The sequence below is a fragment of the Musca vetustissima genome, unplaced genomic scaffold (assembly GCF_032173495.1).
Source record: "Musca vetustissima isolate MV318-11 ecotype Yass unplaced genomic scaffold, APGP_CSIRO_Mvet_v1 utg112367, whole genome shotgun sequence".
NCBI lineage: Eukaryota > Metazoa > Arthropoda > Insecta > Diptera > Muscidae > Musca > Musca vetustissima.
In genome coordinates this window covers 26,428-41,583 of record NW_026876534.1, presented here as the reverse complement: position 1 = coordinate 41,583, position 15,156 = coordinate 26,428, and the positions used below count along the sequence as shown (strand labels likewise).

The 15,156-nt window shown below is 37.1% G+C and overlaps 1 protein-coding gene across 1 annotated transcript; it reads right to left on the bottom strand.

Annotated features, from left to right (window-relative positions):
• Nucleotides 1-990: 990 nt before the first annotated feature.
• Nucleotides 991-14,383, bottom strand: LOC133321099 (uncharacterized). Its single transcript, XM_061530198.1, has 6 exons — nt 14,220-14,383; nt 12,667-13,158; nt 12,490-12,611; nt 12,148-12,430; nt 4,886-5,604; nt 991-1,398 (listed from the first exon to the last, which is right to left on the bottom strand). Exons 1-6 carry the CDS (start codon nt 14,335-14,337, stop codon nt 991-993), a joined length of 2,142 nt encoding a protein of 713 aa, XP_061386182.1. The 5' UTR covers nt 14,338-14,383.
• Between the last annotated feature and the right edge of the window lie 773 nt (nt 14,384-15,156).

The window sequence follows — 15,156 nt, the reverse complement described above, 5'->3', positions numbered from 1 at the left end:
AGGCGTGGATTTTTAAAGATTATTTTTTTCAAGGCCTATAAAGAGGCGTGGATTTTTAAAGATTATTTTTTTCAAGGCCTATAAAGAGGCGTGGATTTTTAAAGATTATTTTTTTCAAGGCCTATAAAGAGGCGTGGATTTTTAAAGATTATTTTTTTCAAGGCCTATAAAGAGGCGTGGATTTTTAAAGATTATTTTTTTCAAGGCCTATAAAGAGGCGTGGATTTTTAAAGATTATTTTTTTCAAGGCCTATAAAGAGGCGTGGATTTTTAAAGATTATTTTTTTCAAGGCCTATAAAGAGGCGTGGATTTTTAAAGATTATTTTTTTCAAGGCTTATAAAGAGGTGTGGATTTTTAAAGATTTTTTTTCAAGGCCTAACAAGGAAGTTCTTTTTCTTTTTTTTATTAATAAAACACAATTGCAAATTGTCAACACAAATTAATTATATTTCATATATAATTTGTTATAATTTACAAAAAATATTTATGTAGGTTTGTATGTATGTATAAGTTGTTATATTGACGTTTAAAAACTAATCACTAAAATGATTACACAATATTTTATTTAATTTAATTATTTTTGGGGGGTTTTACTTTTTAATTGTTGTTTCTTTTTTGTTGGTATAACTTTCGACGGTCACCATGACTAGAATTAAAATCAAAATCTTATAATAATTATTATTTTTTTGTTTCAGATTATAGAATAATTATTTTATTTTTCTTTTATTTCATGGGTGCTAAGACCACTCACATAGAAACACAGAAAAGATATAGATTTCATCATCCCAGAATCTGCACATTTAAAATTAGTTTAGAATATAGTATCTCTTTTTTAGGTTACATTATTTTTTTTCTTTCAAATTACTTCCGATTATATAATTTAAATTATTGTTTAATTGTTTGGTTGGTTTTGGTTTGCTGAAGCCATTATAAAAAAAAGAACGAAAACAAAATAAAAAATCCAAGAATTATGGGTCCGTGGACCCTTTTACAAATACATGCCATTGACTAAGAAATCGGCTTCATGGGAATATGGCGTTTTACCGCCCAAACGTCGGGCCCTTCGTCCCACCGTACGCATACGACAGCCGATGAGAATGGCCAGTGCTGCCGTAATTAGCAAACCTAAGGTTAGGGATAAAACTGCACCACCCGGCCTTTCCGATTGTCCATCATGATCCCGAAACTCCAGAGCCATATTCTGATGAATTATTTCGTATTGTTCGTGAACGGGCGAGACGGCTGTTTTTACTGCTTTCACTGAATTCGTTGTTGCCTTGGCTGCGGTTCCATGTTGTTGTTGTGATTGTTGTCCAGCTGTGGGAGAGGGTTCTTCATTGGGTGCGGGAATTGTATCCAAATCTTTGGCTTTACTTTTGCCCTTCTTGTGTTTGTGCTGAAATTTTTAGAAAAATATTTTGGGGGTGGATTTTTATAAAAAAAAATATAATTTAAGCTTCCACCAACAATTTTATAAAAATAATTTTTAACATCCCAAAAAAGGCGTGGATATTAAAAGAATATTTTTCCAGGCTTAGAAGAGCCGTCTATTTTAAAAGAATTTTCCCAGGCCAACAAAGATTCCTGAAGAATAAGGGAAGAAAAATTTTCTAAGGCCTTCAAAAGAGGCGTGGTTTTTAATGAAAATTTTCTTCAAGGCCTACTAAGAGGCGTGGATTTTTAAAGAATATTTTTTCCAAGCCTACTAAGAGGCGTGGATTTTTAAAGAATATTTCTTCCTGGCCTACTAAGAGGCGTGGATTTTTTAAAGAATATTTTTTCCAGACCTACAAGAGGCGTGGATTTTTTAAAAAATATTTTTCCAGGCCTACAAAGAGGCGTGAATTTTTTAAAGAATATTTTTTCTAGGCCTACAAAGAGGCGTGGATTTTTTAAAGAATATTTTTTCAAGGCCTAGAGTAGGCGTGGATTTTTTAAAGAATATTTTTTCAAGGCCTAGAGTAGGCGTGGATTTTTTAAAGAATATTTTTCAAGGCCTAGAGTAGGCGTGGATTTTTTTAAAGAATATTTTTAAAGAATATTTTTTCAAGGCCTAGAGTAGGCGTGGATTTTTTAAAGAATATTTTTTAAGGCCTAGAGTAGGCGTGGATTTTTTAAAGAATATTTTTAAAGAATATTTTTTCAAGGCCCAGAGTAGGCGTGGATTTTTTAAAGAATATTTTTTCAAGGCCTAGAGTAGGCTTGGGTTTTTTAAAGAATATTTTTTCAAGGCCTAGAGTAGGCGTGGATTTTTTAAAGAATATTTTTTCAAGGCCTAGAGTAGGCGTGGATTTTTAAAGAATATTTGTTTCAAGGCCTAGAAAAGGCGACGTAGGGGATGATAGATACCAAGCAACAGCTTTGATTGGCCTTAACATGGCGAAGCACAGGCTTATCTTGGTCCCTCTTAATCTCAATTGTGGACACTGACCTCCCTGTGGTGTCACCTGGGGTAGCTATTTTCATCACCCGTGCCGTGAGTTCACCCATAAGAACTATAAAAATGGGTTGAGGCGTCGGGTTAGTTGCTCACGCTCGGTAAACCCCTCCTACTATGAAAAAGCAAAGAAAAAGAAAACCAAACCCAGGCCATGCTCCGACCGAAGACAAAAATGAGCAACATATGATCGCTGCACTGGCCATGCCATTAAAATTCTGCTAGGAAATTTTAATGCAAAAATCGGAAGGGAAAATATCGTTGGCCCCACCGTCGGAAAATTCAGCCTTCATGAAGAAACATCAGACAACGGCATGAGGTTCATTGACTTCGCGGCAGCAAAAAACATGGTAGTTAGTAGCACCAGATTCAAGCATCTCGACGAGAAACCATGTTGTGATAGACGGAAGGCATTCATCCAGTGTTTTAGACGCCCGATCGATCCGAGGAGCGAATATCTATTCGGATCATCTAATGTAATAAGGAAACTCGACGTCGAAAAGCTGCAAACACAACAGGTAGCCGAGGCCTACTCCGCTCAACTTACCCACCTGCTTGATGAAAGCACTTCTTGTCCCGATAATATTATAGAAGCGCAGTGGCAGAGAATTGCCCACTCCCTACAAACTGCAGCAAAAGCAACACTTGGGTACCAAAAACCACCATCAAGAAAACCATGGTACGACCAGGAGTGTCGTAATGCTACTGATGTGAAAAACGCAGCGTATAGGGCAACCCTGCAGACAGTAGCAACACGTAATGTGATGGAGAATTATCGGGAGAAAAGGAGTTCAGAAAATAGAAAGAACAAGAAAAACGTGAGCGTGAGCAAATCGAGATGTACAGGAGACAGAATGAAGTCCGAAAATTCTACCAACGGGTAAAACACCAAACCGAAGGTTTTGGCGCAGGCACATCCTCCTGTAGATATGAAGAAGGAAACCTGGTGACAGATACAGACAGCGTGGATCTGGAAGGAGCATTTCGAAAAGCTTCTGGTAACAAATATCGGCGTTGAAGAAGATATCCCAGATGATGGTATAGAGTGTATACCAACTAGCCAAGATGAAGTCATAAAAGCAATTAATCGGCTCAAGAACAATAAAGCTGCAGGAGCCGATGGGTTACCAGCCGAACTATTCAAGACTGGTCAGATGCTGGTCAGGAGCATGCTCCAGCTGATTAGTAAATTTTGGCTAGAGGAATGCATGCCCAATGATTGGAACCTCAGCATCCTGTGTCCTGTGCACAATAAAGGAGACAAGACGATATGTGTCAACTATAGAGGAATAAGTCTCTTTCCCATCGCATATAAAGTGCTATGGTGGATTTGCCAGGTCTGAAGCCGAGCGGTAACATCCACCTTTGAACAAATTGAAAAGGAGTCTGACAAAGTGGGTCTAGCAGTAAACGACGAAAATACCAAGCTTGTGGTATTAACGCGCAAGACGTCCAGTAGACTCGGACCAACTGTGGAACTTGAGAACTACAGCTTCGAGGTAGTGAACGATTTTATATACCATGGTACCGCCATAAATAAAACGAATGACATCAGTTTTGAAATTCGGAGAAGGATTGTGATGGCCAACAGATGCTACTATGGTCTAAGTAAGCAGTTTAGAAACAAGGCCACCTCCCGCCAGACCAAACTCACACTTTACAAGACTCTGATACTACCCGTGCTGTTATATGGATCTGAAGCATGGGTACTTGCGCAAGCAGATGAGACTGCTTTTGGGGTGTTTCAAAGAAAAATTCTCCGAAAGATCTACGGGCCGATCTGCGTCGACGGTGAATATCGGCGTCGAATGAACCACGAGTTTTACAATTTATACGCGGACATCGACATAGTCAGTCGTATTGAGCTGCAGCGACTACAATGGCTAGGCCATGTTGTGCGAATGAATGAGAATGACCCAGCTCAAAAGGCATATAAAAGCGAGCCTACTGATGGTTCTCGTAGAAGGGGACGGCCACGACTTAGATGGAAAGACCAAGTAGAAAACAACATCTTGGAACGTGGTCTTTCAAACTGGAGGAGATGCGCACAAGACCGACGCGCTTGGAAATCTTTTTTAAACTCGGCTTATGGAACAAGCATTCTGTAACAAGCAGCTAAGTAAGTAAGGAAGAGAAAGCGTGGATTTTTAAAGAATATTTTTTTCCAGACTTAGAAGAGGCTCAGAGTTTTTAAGAATATTTTTTCCAGGCCTATAAAGAGGCTTGGAGTTTTAAAGAATATTTTTTCCATGCCAATAAAGAGGTTTGGAGTTTAAAAGAATATTTTTCCCAGGCCTATAAAGAGGCTTGGAGTTTTAAAGAATATTTTTTCCAGATCTATAAATAGGCTTAATTTTGTTCATGCTTTTTGAAGAGAAGTTGATTTTTAAGAACCTTTTTTGTTTCCCTTTCTTATTTATTTATCCACATCTTTAATATCGCTTACCTTCTTTGGTGGTTCCGTCGATTTCTCCTCTGAGTCATCATATTCATCGGAATCATCCGATTTGACTACATTCTGTGTGGAATGGCTTGAGGTGCCCGCAGATGATTTTGTTTCACTTAGCGCTTGTTGTTGTTGGGATAAAGAAGGCACCGATAATTGGGCAGATTGTTGTTGGTTTTGCTGTTGTTGATTTGTTTGCTGCATCATAATACTGGCAACAGGTTGTGGTTGTTGCGACTGTTGTTGAACCGATCCATCATTTTGTATGCCATATGCTGAACCCTGAGGCAGTGGAATTTGTTGTTGTTGTTGCGCCATTGCTAATCCCTGTTGTTTCTGTTGATTTAGAATAGCCTGCTGTTGCCAATTAGAATTTAATGGTGCCGGCGGAGGGGGTGGTGGAGGTGGTAACATAATGTGCTGTTGTTGTTGTTGCTGCTGCTGTTGAACATATAAACCATTAGCATCTTGACCACCACCAACACCAGCGGTCATATGTGGTACATAAAGACCACTTTGTTCTAAGGTAGAACCCCCACTGTTGCCACCAATACTATTAGTGTTGGCAATTGGTATGACACCATCTGAGGTTGAGGTTGCTGGAGCATACATGCCATGTGTCGCAGATTGACGATTATTGATGTAGGCTGTAAAGCCATCAGCTGATGCAACACCACTGCCGGGGGATATGGGATTCATATTTTGCAGATCGACATTGCCTAGAAGAGAAAAGATGGGAATTGTGAGTAAAATTTAGCAGTTAAGGTTTCAGGGCCCCAAAAAATAATAAAAATATTTAAATATTTAAAGATATTTTTTCCCAAGGCCTATGAAGAGGCGTGAATTTTTAAAGAATATTTTTTCCTATTAAGAGGCGTGGATTTTTAAAGAATATTTTTCCCAAGGCCTATGAAGAGGCGTGGATTTTTAAAGAATATTTTTCCCAAGGCCTATGAATAGGCGTGGATTTTTTAACAATATTTTTCCCAAGGCCTATGAAGAGGCGTGGATTTTTAAAGAATATTTTTCCCAAGGCCTACGAAGAGGCGTGGATTTTTTAACAATATTTTTCCCAAGGCCTATGAAGAGGCGTGGATTTTTAAAGAATATTTTTCCCAAGGCCTATGAAGAGGCGTGGATTTTTAAGAATATTTTGTCCCAAGGCCTATGAAGAGGCGTGAATTCTTAAAGAATATTTGTCCCAAGGCCTATGAAGAGGCGTGGATTTTTAAAGAATATTTTTCCCAAGGCCAATGAAGAGGCGTGGATTTTTAAAGAATATTTTTCCCAAGGCCCATGAAGAGGCGTGGATTTTTAAAGAATATTTTTCCCAAGGCCTATGAAGAGGCGTGGATTTTTAAAGAATATTTTTCCCAAGGCCTATGAAGAGGCGTGGATTTTTAAAGAATATTTTTCCCAAGGCCTATGAAGAGGCGTGGATTTTTAAAGAATATTTTTCCCAAGGCCTATGGAGAGGCGTGAATTTTCAAAGAATATTTTTCCCAAGGCTTATGAAGAGACGTGGATTTTTAAAGAATATTTCTCCCAAGGCCTATGAAGAGGCGTGGATTTTTAAAGAATATTTTTCCCAAGGCCTATGAAGAGGCGTGGATTTTCAAAAAAAAAAAAATTCCTAAGGCCTATGATGAGGCGTGGATTTTTAAAGAATATTTTTCCCAAGGGCCTAAAAAAGAAGTGGATTTTTAAAGAATATTTTTCCCAAGGCCTATGAAGAGGCGTGGATTTTTAAAGAATATTTTTCCCAAGGCCTATAAAGAGGCGTGGATTTTTAAAGAATATTTTTCCCAAGGCCAATAAAGAGGCGTGGATTTTTAAAGAATATTTGTCCCAAGGGCTATGAAGAAGAGTGGATTTTTAAGAATATTTTGTCCCAAGGCCTTTGAAGAGGCGTGAATTCTTAAAGAATATTTGTCCCAAGGCCTATGAAGAAGAGTGGATTTTTAAAGAATATTTGTCCCAAGGCCTATGAAGAGTCGTGGATTTTTAAAGAATATTTTTCCCAAGGCCTATGAAGAGGCGTGGATTTTTAAAGAATATTTTTCCCAAGGCCTATGAAGAGGCGTGGATTTTTAAAGAATATTTTCCCAAGGTCTATGAAGAGGCGTGGATTTTTAAAGAATATTTTTCCCAAGGCCTATGAAGAGGCATGGATTTTTAAAGATTATTTTTCCCAAGGCCTATGAAGAGGCGTGGATTTTTAAAGAATATTTTTCCCAAGGCCTATAAAGAGGCGTGGATTTTTAAGCAATATTTTTCCCAAGGCCTATAAAGAGGCGTGGATTTTTAAAGAATATTTTTCCCAAGGCCTATAAAGATGCGTGGATTTTTAAAGAATATTTTTCCCAAGGCCTATAAAGAGGCGTGGATTTTTAAAGAATATTTTTCCCAAGGCCTAATAAAGCGCGGATTTTTTAAGGAATATTTGTTCAAGGGTCTAATAAAGCGCGGATTTTTTAAGGAATATTTGTTCAAGGGTCCAAAAAAGGCGCGGATTTTTAAAGAATATTTTTTGTAGGGTCCCATTAAGGCGTGTATTTTTAAAAGATATTTTTTAAGGCCTGAATATTTTTAAAAAATGTCGATATGAATACTTCCGGCCATAAAATATCCGACATTCCCCTCTAATCACCTTTGAGTCTACAAAACTAGACTTCTGTTTTTTTATTCTAGCCAACCCAACTTAATGACTTTTCCGTATTGCAATCACCCAAATGGTCTATGTCTGTGTACATTTGTATGTGTATTTTGTAATCTTTCACTAGATCACTTAGTATACGAACAATAACAGACAAAACGTTTTCCCTTTAATGTTTTCATTTTTCATGATAATTTTTCTTTACACAAAAACAGAAAAAAAGTTTTCACTAATTACCATTCTTTTGTTTTTCTTTTCTTTAATTTCTCTTTAGTCTTGTTTTTTGTCTGAGCCTAACATTTACATTTTCCACACCGTGGAATTCTGAAACTAGTTTCATTGAAGCAATGTTGTTGTTTTGTTCGGCTTTTATCTGAACATCATCTTCGGCAAAGTGACACCATTTCATGACAATTAAATATGTTCGTATTCTTTGAGCGAATCTGATTTAAATAAATTTTGAAATTGTAACGGTCTTTTAGATAACCTTAATCTAGAGGAAATAATTGTGGCGGTCATTAAAAATGAATTTGAATGGGTATGAACACATTTTGAGTTATCTAGAAGTCCGATAAATTGTCCAAATTATTGTTAAACGAAGTCCAGTGAGGATCAATTATGTGTTTGAAATTTTTAAAATAATTTTTCAAGGGCTTAAAAAAGGGTCGTAGATTTTTAAAGACTATTTTTTTCAAGAATCCAACAAAGAGGCATAGCTTTTTAAAGAATATTTTTTCCAAAAGCCTAGGAAAGATTAGTTTAAAGTATAGAATATTTTTCCAAGGGTCCACCGAAGACTTCAATTTGTGAAGAATATTTTTTCATGGGCCTAACAAAAAGGCGTTGGGCTTCAAACAATATTTTTCAAGTATCTAACAAATAGTAGTGGATTTTTTGGGAATATTTCTCAAGAGCCTCTTTAAACTGTCCTACATTTACAAAATGGACGATAATACAGGGATTCCTCCTCCACTTATATAAAGGCTATGATAATTTAACTTCGCAATGTGTTCTGTATTACCCGTGAACATTTCTTATTTATTTTTTTTTTTCTAAATTCCCTCTACATTGTTGTTAATGACCAATAATAAGCACTTTAAAAACCGTCAACTAAAAGTTTAATTGGAAGTGATGGTATAATTTGTTAATAACTCCATAATACAATGTGCATGATATGTCATCATTAGCATAATTCCAATGGTTCTACCTCATTTCCCACACAGTCGTTGAACGGGGGGAGGTTTCAAAACAATTTACAATCTTGTCCATTGTTTTCAAGTTAATGTGGTTACTTCATATTAACTTGAAAACCACTTCCTACAGTTTGATAATTTATGTACGCCCTACCTTTGCGTTTAAGAATTTAGTTTTCTTATAATAAATATGAATGAATACTGGTTACACTAAATTGCTGGTGGTAAGCTTTGGTTTTGTAACGCGATATAATTATCGCAAACGGCATGTTGTGGGAAGATATTTTCAATTTTTTTACTATGAATAAATTTGTTGCAAAATTTTTATTCAAAAGGAAAAAAATCTTCACAGGATAATTCCCTTTAGATCGGCTCTTGAAACTCCCTCCATTTTGCCTATAAGGTATCTCTCCATCTCAACTATAAACGACACTCTTCAGTTCGTTTATGAAGACTCACTTCGGCTGGTCGATAACGGCAGTCGTCAGCTGTTTTATACACACTCTGTTACAATAGGTTCGTTCGTTTACTCAATAATTTGTACGAATTTGTACAAATTATTACAAAATGTTGTTCGTTTACCCAAAAGTCCAGTAAAAGAGAGTGAATTGAGAGAGCAGATTTGACAGTTGTGTTACTGAGTATTTGCAAATTCTTACAAGGAAAATTTACTCAGTAAGAATTTTCTTCTACCATCAGCTGTTTTGTTATGTTTTGTAAACAAACAAAAATTGTTCTCAAGAAAATTGATTGTTTTGTGAATTTTATTTTGATTTTGTATCATTAAATACCAAAATGGATGAAGAAAACGCAAGTATTTAAAAATAAGGTAATACAAGAGTAATTGGCGAACGATTTTTTAGATTCCAAATCCAAACAAAAAAGTGTGCATCCCTAACATGTCTTGAACACCATCGGTTATGTCCACCCCCATATCACACAACCCTTTTAAATGTTTGTGGGAAACAAACAACATCAATTTTCCGCTTGTTATCCATTTTTCTAATAAAAATGCTGTTTTTTAGTTTGCGCCAATTTGTTTGTTGTTTTAATCTGCTGTGTCGAAACAATCTTTTTACTGGATGTTGTTCGTTTACTTTTTGCAGTTTTCTCTCTTGAGAAGGAAAAATTCGTATTTACTCTCTGCAAATTCTTACTGAGTAAATATTACTGGGAAAGTAAACGAACGAACCTAATGACAGCATTCCGCTGGTCTGTAAGACAGGCTTCAGCTGGTCTATAAAAACGGGATTCAGTTGTTCCATAAATATAGGGTTCAGCTAGTCCTAAAAACTGGTCTCTAAATAGCAGCTGTTATAATGACAGTCTTTAGCTGGAATATAAATACTGGTTTCTCCTGCTCTATAAAGACGGGCTTGAGCTGGCCTATAAAGACAGATTTCAACTTGACTATAAGAACGGCCTTCCGCTGGTCTATAAAGACAATGTTCTGTCGGACTATAAAACAGACGTCAGCTGGTCTATTAAGATAGGCAATAGCTGGTTTATAAAGGCGGGATTCAGCTGTTTCATAAAGATAGGCTTCAGTTGGTCCTCAACACCAGCTGCTATAAAGCAGGCCTCAGCAAGGCAATAAATACAGTTTTCAGTCGTATTATAAAGACTGGCTTCAGGTGGTCTATTAAGACAGGTTTCAGCTTGTCTATGAAGAGAGATTTCAGTTCTTCTATAAAAATTCCCTTCAGCTGGTCTACAAAGACATGCCTCAGCTGGTCTTCAAAGACAATCCTCAGCTGGTTTATAAAGGCAGATTTAAGCTCTTGTATAAAAACTCCTATCAGCACGTCTATAAAGACAGACTTTAGCTGGTCTATAAAGACAAACTCCTGCTGGCCTATAAAAAAATTTCAGCTTTATGAATACTCCCTTCAATTGGTCTATGAAGAAAATCCTCAGCTGGCCTTTAACAACGGACTTCAGATCTTCTCTAAAAACTCCCATCAGCTCGTCTATAAAGACAAGCCTCAGCTGGTCTGTGAAGACAGACTTCTGCTGGTCTATAAAGACAGACTTCAGGTGGACTAAAAACACAGACTTCAGGTCGTCTATAAAAACTCCATTTAAGTAGTCTATAAAGACAGGCCTCAGCTGGTCTATGAAGATAGGCCTCAGGTGGTCTATGACGACAGCCTTAGCTGGTCAAAAAAAAAAAAACAGTCTTCAGTTGGTCTACAAAGATAGGATTCAGGTATATAAAGACAGGCTTCAGCTGGTCTACAAAGATAACCTTCAGTTTTTTTTATAAAAAAAAACTCCTTCAAGTCTATAAATACAGTCTGGTCTATAAATATAGGATTCAGATGGTCTATTAAGACAGCGTCAACTGCTTTGTAAATACAAGTTTCATCTGGTCTATAAAGGCAGGCTTCAGATGCCCATTAAGACAACTTTCAGCTGGTCAAAAAATTCAGTATCCAGCTGATCTTTATATACAGCCTTCAGTTAATCTATAAAGGTAGCCGTCAGCTGTTCTATGAAGACAGCCTTCGCTTCTATAAAAAATCCCTTCAGATCGACTATAAATACAGGCTTTAACTGGACTATAAAGGCAGACTTTAACTGGTCTATAAAGACAGACTTCAGCTCATCTATAAAAACTCCCTTCAGCCAGTTGATCTCTGAATACAATCCTCAGCTGGTATATAAAGACAGACTTTAGCTATTCTATAAAAGCTTCCTTCAGTTCATCTATAAAGACAGGCCTCAGCTGGTCTTTAAAGACAGCATTCAACTAGTCTATAATCTCTCTCTATAAATACAGTCTGGTCTAAAAATGTAGGATTCAGTTGGTCTATCAAGACAGGGTCAACTGCTTCAGCTGATCTGTATATACAGCCTTCAGTTAATCTATAAAGGTAGCCGTCAGCTGTTGTATGAAGACAGACTTCTATAAAAAATCCATTCAGATCGACTGTAAAGGCCTTCCCCTTCAGGTCTGTAAAGACAGACTTCAGCTGGTCAGCCTTCAGATGATCTATGAAAACAAAGTCCAGCTGGACTATAAAAAAAAAAACGATCAGTTCTATGTAGACAACATTCAGATGCTCTATAAAAACAGCCTTCAGCTGGTTTTTAAAAGCAGACTTCAGGTGGATTTTAAAGACAGACTTCAGGTGGACTGTCAGTACAGCCATCTATAAAGACAGTCTTCAACTCCTCTATAAAAACTCCCATCAGATAGACTAAAAGGCAATCTTCAGCTTTTATATACCAGCTGAAGGTTGCCTTTATAGTTTTCAGATGGTCAATAAAGACAGCCTTCAGCGGGTCTATAAAATATCCTTCAGCTCGTCCACCCCGTCTAGTTACTCTATTAGGACTCCCTTGACAAGTCTCAAATGACTTCACTCTTCTTTTTTAAACTTCCTTCTCCCTCGTTGGAAACAACTCACCATTCGCATTGAGTGGAGTTCCCGAAACAATTTTCCTCGTTTCCCAAACAGTGGGATCCTCGCGATTATTGACCACAGGAATCGAGGGTAAAATTCCGGAATTTTGACTTTGATGTGTTGATGGTTGAAGTTGTTGCATATTTTGTAATTGTTGTTGGGCTGATTGTTGCATAAAAGCCTGAGACTGATATTGGGTCATTTGAGGTGAGGCTTTATTTGAATTTGATGAGTCCGCTGAAGACTTTGTATTAGGGGACAAATTGTTGTTGTTAGCTCCAGAGCACTATAAACAAAAGAATATAAATTAGAAAAATAAAATCTTCAAAATAAATCGAAAACTACCTCAGGACCCTCATCACTACCATCCTCACATTGAGGTATACCATCACAGGCATTATACACAGCAATGCATTCTCCCGAGTGGCAGGCGAATTGGAAACGGCCACACTGGACTGAAGAGTTAACTGGAAAAAGAGAAGGCAATTAATAATTTATTTAATTCTTTGTCAAATAACTCACCCTTTGTATTCGTTTCCATCTCCGATAAGCCCATAGATTTCTTTGAATTTGTATTTGCTGTTAGACCCGTGTTAATGGCGCCCATTGTTGGCACACCCATTTCCACTGCCTTCTCCCTTACTTCGGGTTTAATTTTTAGATTTGACAATTCCCATTCTTGCTGCGATATAGCCGAGGATGTTTTATGTGCCACAATGGGATGTGGTGTAGTCACTTCGATATTTGATCGTATAACAGGTGTTAAGACCGCACTTGTATAATTGGCATGTCGTGTAAATTTACAATGGAAATTCTCCGGCGTGCCACATTCGAAAAGGTAACAGTAGCCATCCTTTTTACTTTCAAAAATATAGACATCACAAGATTCCGTCTCACAGCACAAACGTTGACATTCTTCCATAGTGTCCAGTTCAAGGCCTTGAAGGTACTTGCCTCCAATTGCTTGAGATTCACCCGTACGTATGATGGTGTTTTTGTGAACATCAAATTGACCTGGATAAAAAAGATAAATTTTAATAAGTAGGGATCACTCCTGAAGGGGCATAGAGGTCAATAAAAATATTATCAAGTATTTTTTAGTTCGTCTATAGAAAGACAGTCTTTTGCTCGACTATAGAGTCAGCCATCATCTAGTCTACAAAGGCAGCCATTAGCTGGTCTATAAGACAGCCTTTAACTCGACTATAGAGACAATCATCAGCTGGTTTATATAGACAACCTTCCGCTGGTCTATAAAAACAGCCTTCAGATGTGACAGCCATCTGCTGTTCAATAGAAAACGTCATAAGCTGTTCAATAGAAAACGCCATCAGCTGGTCCATACATACAGCTAACAGCTGGTCTATAGAGACAAGCATTAGCCCAACTACCGAGACAGCTTTCAGCTCGACTATAAAGACAGCCATCAGCTAGTCTATAAAAAGCAATCAGTTGGTCTATAAAGACAGCCTAAGCAGGTCTAGCTCTAGCTCTACTATAGAGAGAGTCATCAGCTAGTCAATAAAGACAGCCATCAGCTGGTCTAAAAAGACAGCCGTCAGCTGATCTATAGAGACAGCCGTCAGCTGATCTATATAGATAGGCCTTAGCAGTTCTATAAAGGCAGCCTTCAGCTTGACTCTAGAGACCGTCATCAGCCATTAGCTGATCTATAGAGACAGCCATCAGCTGATGTATAGAGATAGCCATCAGCTGATGTATAGAGACAGTCATCAGCTGATGTATAGAGACAGCCATCAGCTGATGTATAGAGATAGCCATCAGCTGATGTATAGAGACAGTCATCAGCTGATGTATAGAGACAGCCATCAGCTAATGTATAGAGACAGTCATCAGCTGATGTATAGAGAGAGCCATCAGCTGATGTATAGAGACAGCCATCAGCTGATGTATACAGACAGCCATCAGCTGATGTAAAGACAGCCATCAGCTCGCCTACAAATATAGTCATCAGCTGATCTATAGAAACAGCCATAAGTTGGTCTATAGGGACAGCCATCAGCTCTGTCTCTCATTTCTCCAACATTTCGATAAAAATATATTTTGTAACTTACCCAGGCACACCTGCAGATCCATCCTTTTGGCTAAATGATGCATTTTATCATCATACAAGGTATCGAGATTGGCCACCTCCTTGGTGGCATATGTGCTCCAATGTTGAACATTTTTCATAAGAATTAGGAACACAATTGTTAGAGTTGTTGTTGGTGATTTAATCATTTTGGTATAGCGTAATTATTTATTCTTAATTTTTATTTGAATAATGTGTTGGTATATTTTGGAATTTTAAGCGTAGTTGGACATTGGTGACCTGAAAATGCATAAGAAGAAATATTTTATTAATATGTGTGAGGATTTTAAAAGAATATTTTTTCAAGGCCTCTGAAGAGGCGTGGATTTTTAAAGAAATTTTTTGTAGGGTCTATAAAGAGGCGTGGATTTTTAAAGAAAATTTTGTAGGGTCTATAAAGAGGCGTGGATTTTTAAAGAAAATTTTGTAGGGTCTATAAAGAGGCGTGGATTTTTAAAGAAAATTTTTGTAGGGTCTAAAATTTTTGTAGGGTCTATAAAGAGGCGTGGATTTTTAAAGAAAATTTTTGTAGGGTCTATAAAGAGGCGTGGATTTTTAAAGAAAATTTTTGTAGGGTCTATAAAGAGGCGTGGATTTTTAAAGAAAATTTTTGTAGGGTCTATAAAGAGGCGTGGATTTTTAAAAGAAAATTTTTGTAGGGTCTATAAAGAGAAGAGTGCATTTTTAAAGAAAATTTTTGTAGGGTCTATAAAGACCCGTGGATTTTTAAAGAAAATTTTTGTAGGGTCTATAAAGAGGCATTTTTAAAGAAAATTTTTGTAGGGTCTATAAAGGCCCAAGAAAAGGCGTGGATTTTTAATGAATATGTTTTTAAGATTTTTGTAGGGTCCAAGAAGATAATATTTTTTTTTTGAGTCTATAAAGAGGCGTGGATTTTTAAAGAAAATTTTTTCAAGAAT

Excerpts from the sequence above, each read along its gene's own strand:
- LOC133321099 (XM_061530198.1), bottom strand. The coding sequence starts at position 14,337 with ATGAAAAATGTTCAACATTGGAGCACATATGCCACCAAGGAGGTGGCC. Across the intron at positions 12,612-12,666 it reads GATGGAAACGAATACAAAGG|TTAACTCTTCAGTCCAGTGT; the intron begins GTGAGTTATTTG and ends CTCTTTTTCCAG. Across the intron at positions 12,431-12,489 it reads GTAGTGATGAGGGTCCTGAG|TGCTCTGGAGCTAACAACAA; the intron begins GTAGTTTTCGAT and ends TTTTGTTTATAG.